Source organism: Procambarus clarkii, chromosome 68, assembly GCF_040958095.1.
Source record: "Procambarus clarkii isolate CNS0578487 chromosome 68, FALCON_Pclarkii_2.0, whole genome shotgun sequence".
In the NCBI taxonomy this organism is placed as follows: Eukaryota; Metazoa; Arthropoda; class Malacostraca; order Decapoda; family Cambaridae; genus Procambarus; species Procambarus clarkii.
In genome coordinates this window covers 543,665-550,504 of record NC_091217.1, presented here as the reverse complement: position 1 = coordinate 550,504, position 6,840 = coordinate 543,665, and the positions used below count along the sequence as shown (strand labels likewise).

At 37.6% G+C, this 6,840-nt stretch overlaps 1 protein-coding gene across 1 annotated transcript in view; it reads left to right on the top strand.

Annotated features, from left to right (window-relative positions):
- The first annotated feature begins 38 nt into the window (after nt 1-38).
- nclb (no child left behind) overlaps nt 39-6,840 on the top strand; it is a 28,053-nt gene continuing 21,251 nt past the window's right edge. Inside the window, exons 1-4 of the mRNA XM_045769418.2 lie at nt 39-178; nt 1,756-1,877; nt 4,191-4,249; nt 5,409-5,647. Of these exons, the coding sequence (XP_045625374.1) occupies nt 1,794-1,877; nt 4,191-4,249; nt 5,409-5,647 (382 nt within the window). The 5' untranslated portion in view covers nt 39-178; nt 1,756-1,793. The remainder of the gene's footprint in view (nt 179-1,755; nt 1,878-4,190; nt 4,250-5,408; nt 5,648-6,840) is intronic.

Below are 6,840 nucleotides of genomic sequence, written 5' to 3'. Positions count from 1 at the left end.
TATTGTTTTGTGAAGTCTTTCTTTCAAATAGAGTTGAAGTAAATAACAATTTGTATTATTGGAACCGTCAGCTGTGTTGATAGATGCACGTGTGAGGTGGTGAAGGAGACTCACAGCACTCTGCCCTCACCGTAGAGAAGACTACCTTAGTATTCACCTGTTTACCTTCTTTCACATTGTACGTATATCAGTAGCCAAGTTACATATGCAGAAATAGCTGAAATACCAGTTTAAATACATGAATGTTGGGCACGACATTTCTCTTTTTATCTGGATTATTTTTTCACATACAACTTTTTCTGGACAATATGGATTGATCCATATTGCCTATTCAGTGAAATAAGCAAGTCTAGTGCGTAGTTTGTAGTAACAGCTCCCTAATGCTGCACTCTGCATCACCCTGCAAGATGTGCCGGTTGCTGTGGTCCAAGTTGGTAGTGGTCTCAAGTTTTTCAAAGGTGGTTAAAGAAATTGTCACTTAACGAAATTTTTGTTATGGTATTATCCAGCACTCTGTCAAAGCTGTTAGTAAATGATTTCAATAGCGGATCATATATTTAGGATGGAATGGTCAGGTCTAATTAGACTTAACCTAACTTTTATGTATTTTTAGCTAAAAATGTATTCTAAATTATGGCATGATCATGTATGTAAATAGGCTGGGTGTTTATTATTTGCTACCATCTGGTGGCAATATTGTACATCACAGTTAAGGTATTTAAACATCAGCTATGACTGTTTGCCTTGTTTACCTAGTTGCTTGCATGGTTGCACCTGTGCTTTTTGATGCAATTTTCTGAGTTTTGTGATTGATCTGATCTTCCCTGCTACTCTTGTCTCATAAAGCATGCCACATTCTGGTTCTTCTTGCTGGTAGTCAATGGAAGGGTCTTGGAGGCCTGTTGTGTTGAGCTAAGCCTTGATGGTGCCTGAGTTAAGTTCAGAGAGCTGCTTGGGCACTCGTCAAAAAATTACATTTCATTACTTTCAGGGCTTGATTTTATTTAATATCATCAATGGTGTCATTGTAGCTAAGTAATAATAAAATAAATAAATTTCACAAAATTAAATGTTGGTTTATTATTGATTAGATTTTAAATTCTTAACTGTATTGACACTGAGTGATTTACTCATATAAATATAGTATGGTAATGTATTGTAACAGTATTTTATTTAGTCGTACAGTATTAGCCAGTTTTTGCATCTATGCTACACTTGTGCAGGAATGGTTGCATCTTGTCCTTGAATCACAAAGTGCTCATCTGTCTATTCAACTTGTCCTCTTACAAATTACGTCTGAATTTGGCCATTTGTCTGTATGGCCAAAAATGGATGTACAGTAATTTTAAAAAGGAAACCAATTGAAAATAAATTTTGATTTTGTTTTTTTTCAAAAACAGCAAGTAAAGGGTCCTCTGGTAGGTTAGAAGGGCAGGAAATTCTCCTAAGGTTTCAAAATGTCATGAAAACCGTTAATTGAATGTTTCCTCTCCTAACCTAACCGAATAAGTCAGAGGACTCTCACAGAAAACGGGATAGCACATCACTTTCGTGAGCTGATTTCATTTCAAATTACTGTACGTCCATTTTTGGTCATAGTGCGCATACGAGTGAAAAGCGACGTTATTTTTAAGAGGACGGGTTGGTCTATTGACACTTGGGTGGAGGGGGGGGATTAGTAGCTGAAGCACATACTGCAAGTGTATCATCAAAGCCCCATATACAGGACTGTAGTAATGTTCAGTTCTGTTGCAGATTCTTATACGTAATCAGTGATTTTGGAGATAAAAGAAATGGAAGAGGGTGAAGAGCGTGTGAGCTTCATCACCTGTGCAGCCTGGGTGCCAAGGGGGACTGCAAAATCTAATCCAGAAAAGGTAGGTTGGTAATCACTTTATACAAGTACTATACAGTATATTTTTTCAGGTTGACTGCACATTGCTTGACAACTTAGTGACTATGATTTATACTGTATTAAATTCACAATGTTTACCTTGTATTGTAATAGATGTTTCTTCGTAAATGGTCATCCTGTTAATCTTGCATTTTATCTCAATTATTGTAAATTGTTTGAAAAATCACCATATAAAATGTGTACAGTAATTGGAAATTAAAAGTACAATAAACTAAATTGCCTTCAGATTGCCTTCCCATAATCCTGTCTAAAGTGAGGAGTCTCAGATTCCCTTCCCTGTCCCTGCATATAGTATCTCTTTTAGCTTTTCTGAGTTAAGTCCTTAGTACAGTCTACATTTGAAGGCTATTAAATGTAATTACAGACGGTCTATCACTTTATTCGATTTCTACAGAATGGGTGATGAACAGGATCTTTCCTGTGGTTATGCACAACGTTTGGGAAGCCACAGGTAGATCTGTTCACTTCAGCATGAAATCATCAGTATCTAGTGTATCCCATTTTTGGACAGCTAAGCAGTCTTGGTGGATGCTTTTCATCTGAACTAATATTGATTGGAGTTTACTTACCTTTTTTCCTTGGATTAAGGTTGAGCTGTCCTCCAAGTTGGAATTCTTTATGGGTCAGGTCATGCTCTGTTGTGTCCAGCTCAATAATAATTTTCTTATCTTCTCGTGTGTTACTTCCATTGGGTACCTTCTCCAGCTTCCTGTTTGTCAGCAGATCTGTTACCAGATGTTTTGGTTGCAAATCTACATGTTTGAAGATTTTAACACTTGTACTGTATAATCATTTGCCAAAACCCTTTGCATAACAGTGGTTTCAATAGCATGTGTAACTCCTGTCGCTGCAATTGTACATTCCTCTTATGTTCATTGTATATGCATTCTTTTGAATAAAAATTATTATAATTATTATTATTATTTGTATGGAGTCGGTTATCGAGGTCCAGCTGAAAAACATTGTGAAGATTGAGGCAGAGACCCTTATCAATTGCCTACAGACGCAGAAAGCCTCGCAAACAACAGACTCAAGATATCATTTGCACTGTTCGTCCCATCGACAGTATGAAGTGGCTTAGTACTTTTCATCAGTTTTTGGCCCTCCGTCATGTTTCGGTTGCTGTTTTGAAGTCTTTCTTGAATTAGCTCTTCCTAGATCGCCATCTCATACCATTACATTTACCTCCTACTAATTGACTTTGACAAAGTTTCTCTTCCTTGCTTTTCAGATATTTATTTTCAGAACCTTTTATTAAGTTGAAAAGCACTTTTGTTTAACTCCTTCCCACTCATTATCCTCCTAAACCATTCTGGTCTTTGGACAGGGTACTGGATTTCTTGTTTTGTATGAGAATTTATGTACCCCCCATCAGCATCAAATGTTATGTTTAAGGATGCAATTTTATTATGGGGCTTATTGTTCTTTTATTTATGGGAGTCAGTTCTTCGACTGCAGACCATCACCCCTTTCTTGCCAAGAACGAGTCTACATTACTTCATATCTGAGTAATCTGTTGGTGATTGAGGCCTGGTGTGTCAGGCCAGGCAATCATCATAAATTTTATCCAGTGACTTTTCTTTACAAGTACAGTACAGTACTGTACCTTCAAACAGCTAGGTCATTCTGTATGGCTGATTTTTGTTATAATTATTGTTCTCCTCTTCCCTGCTCATAAGCTTGTTCAATGCAGAGCAGGGTGGTAAAACTGAGTGAGCTAAACATTTTTCCTTGGGCTCATATCTGTAAGTTTACTGTTGTGGCTGCATTCTTTAACATCTTTATACAGATGTATGACTTTGGGGAGGTTAATGTGTCATTGAGTTCTTCCCCATGTAGGGCTGGGTCCAACATGCAGGAGATTGAAATTTTTTGGCAAAGTTTCTTTTATTTATACAGTATAAGTTTCCAATTACAGGTACCTATGTCTTATGGCAATGTGTTGAGTGAACCCTTTTTAGCTAATTTGGTGGGGATTTCTCAATGTGTGGAGTCTTCTGACTTCCTCAGCTCCCCAACCTCTTTGAGAGGACAGGATTTTAGTACTTACTCCTGGTTGGTTGTTAGATGGTGGTGTGGTGGATTTATCATTTCATTATATTTGATGTCTCATTTTTATAGTCCCAAGCAAACGGGTACCAGCAATTTATCAAATGCTGGCAACCTCATCCTATACTTTTGGTCATTGTAAATACTGAAGTGGGCATTTACCTTTAATACTAGTATAAATGTTATGTTATATTTCTTGTATTACTTAAATGTATTTATTTTCTAGGTTGAAGTTTCGAAAGAAGAATTGGAACGGATAATTCAAGAAACAAAGGGAAATATAAAGTTAGTATTTTATTCATTTATAAAATACAGTACTGGTGTTAGTTTTAAATTATTTAACATTAAAATCTACTTTTACTTGAACTTATTAACTTTTTCAACATTTTTGAACATTTCAGTACTCTAATGGGATCATGTTTATCTCTCAGTGGTGAAACATTTTTTATGCTCCTGCTTTTTTTCTTTCTAGCAGTTTGTTTTATTATGATGTAATGGTTCACCCCTGTAGTTTAGCTTGGGGAGAAGGAAGTTAGAAGAGAGTAGGGTTACTGAGATCCCACTTGGCTAACTACTGACCCTCTCCAGCATCATCCCCTAACACTTACCTTGCTCCTGGGTACATATTGGCTGCTTGCTGAACAAGTGTTATCAATATATTTGAAGTTAATCTGTGATATGATGGTATTAGATACCATGAGACATCAAATGCCCATGTTAATCTTAGATATGATGGCATTAGATATCGTGGGACATTAGCAACATGCAGTATGTCTATGTCCAAATGCTGCTATAAATTATGAACTTCAAATTTGATGCAATCATTTGTCAAGCAAATTAACATTATTGGGGCTGTTGGCATGCTATTAGTTACAGTTTGATGTAGATGAGTGTGTGCTCCAAAGTATCATGCAGCAGCTTCCCCAAATCCAAGTGAACATATTTTTTTAAGATACTGATATACTGTACATTTTTATTTTTAGGAGGAAATAAACTAGCAATGTTTGGACTTTAACTTGGACTAAAATGTATTTGGCACCACGGTTATTTTCAGTGCTCACTAGATTGAGACACATTGTTTCAAAATTAGCTGTATCAGCGAGAGGTTATAGAGGCAAAAAATATAGGGGAGATGGCCAAGCATTTCATATACTCTTTTTCAAGACTTAAATAACCTGGTCCATCAGTAAACACAGGTGATAAACTAAGGGTGAGTTTGGGGGTTATCCATTGGTGCTAAATAGAATTTATATTTTCTTTACAGTTCTATTTATATACAGTTGACTTGTATGTTGTTAAACTACTTTTAATAATGAAATTGTTCATTCCGTCTCTATAGGTACTCTATTTACTGTGTATAACAAGTGTAAGTTCTTTAAGAACTGCACTTGAGAATAAAATAGTGTATTAATGTACTTGGACACCTTTACAAATATTTTCACAGAGATCTGGAAGAGGTGGAGGAGGATGATTATGAAGACATAGAGAAGGATGCAGTAGAGGAGGATGATGCAGTAAATGTAAAGGAGGAAAAAGAGAACAAAGAAGTACCAGTAACCAAGGAGGTAAAGGCAAAATCGGCAAAGACAAAAAAGAAGAAAAAGAAACAAGCAGAAGAAGAAGAAAAAGCAGACCTTGAAAATCGCTACAACATCAGTAGTTATGATGAGGAAAGGGAAGATGGTTAGTATTTTCAGATTGCTATATTTTGGCATTGATGCAAATTGAATCATTTATGAAAGGCTATCTCAATTTTTATTAAAACTGTGATGTCAAAAAAATAAAGCTTTGTTTAATGTGTTCTATATTTGTAATGTAGTAATATGATTTAAGATTAATTGCTTTTGTTACAACTGTTGCCGACTATTACTAATGTTCTTTTGTAAATGTGTTTCGTACTATATTCAAGGAACATGGTCTAGACATTACAGTCCATGGGTCTATACATTCCTGAGCTGTGTGCTGGGTTGATCCCTGGGACTTCTTCCTATGGCTTCCTGGGCATGGTGTCTGGTAGTTCCTGGGCATGGTGTCTGGTAGTGCCTGGGCATTGTGTCTGGTAGTGAATGGGCATTGTCTGGTAGTGAATGGGCATGGTGACTGGTAATTCCTGGGAACTGTAACTGGTAGTTCCTGGGCATAGTGACTGGTAGTTCCTTGGCTACACCTGGCCCTGAGGTTTCCCCTACTCCATGTTTTCATGGTTTCTGGGCTACACGATTGGTTGTTCCTGGGTAGTGCTAACAGTGGTTCTAAAGCTGTTTTTCTGGTGGTCCTGGACTATGTTTCTAGGAGTTCTCAGTATGCATCCCTGGTGGTTCATGGGCAGTGTCCCTGGTGGTTTTCCCTGGCAGTGTGTTCAGTGGTTGCTAGGCTCTCTCTTTGCATAATTTTTTTTCCTGGCTCTGTGGTTTTCCTTTCTCCATGGTTTGGAAATCCTTTGGTTTCCATACTGCACTAATGTAGTTTTTGTACTGCAAGACCCATTGATACCAGACTGTGCTTTTGGTGGTTTGCAAGCTGTGTTACCAGTAGTTCTGGGCTATGTTCTAGGGTTTCCTGGTATCCATCCTGGATGGTTTATGAGTTATGTGCCTGGTGGTTTCTCTGGCGGTGTCTTATAGTTCTTGGGCTGTGTACCTTGGTGCAAGGGTTATTTGCCCTGGCCCAGAGTTTTCCTTGCTCCATACCTTCGTGGTTCTGGGCTTGGGCTTAGCTGATTTTCCTTGGCTTCATGGGTTTTGGCCTTGTTGTCTTGCTAGCCTAATTGTGGCCTAGTTTCTTTGCCTGTGAACTCAGAAACTTGGCATTTCTTTGGCCCCAGCATATTGGCCAACTATGTGTGTGGTGGACTTTTGTTTTTTTTACCAGCTTCT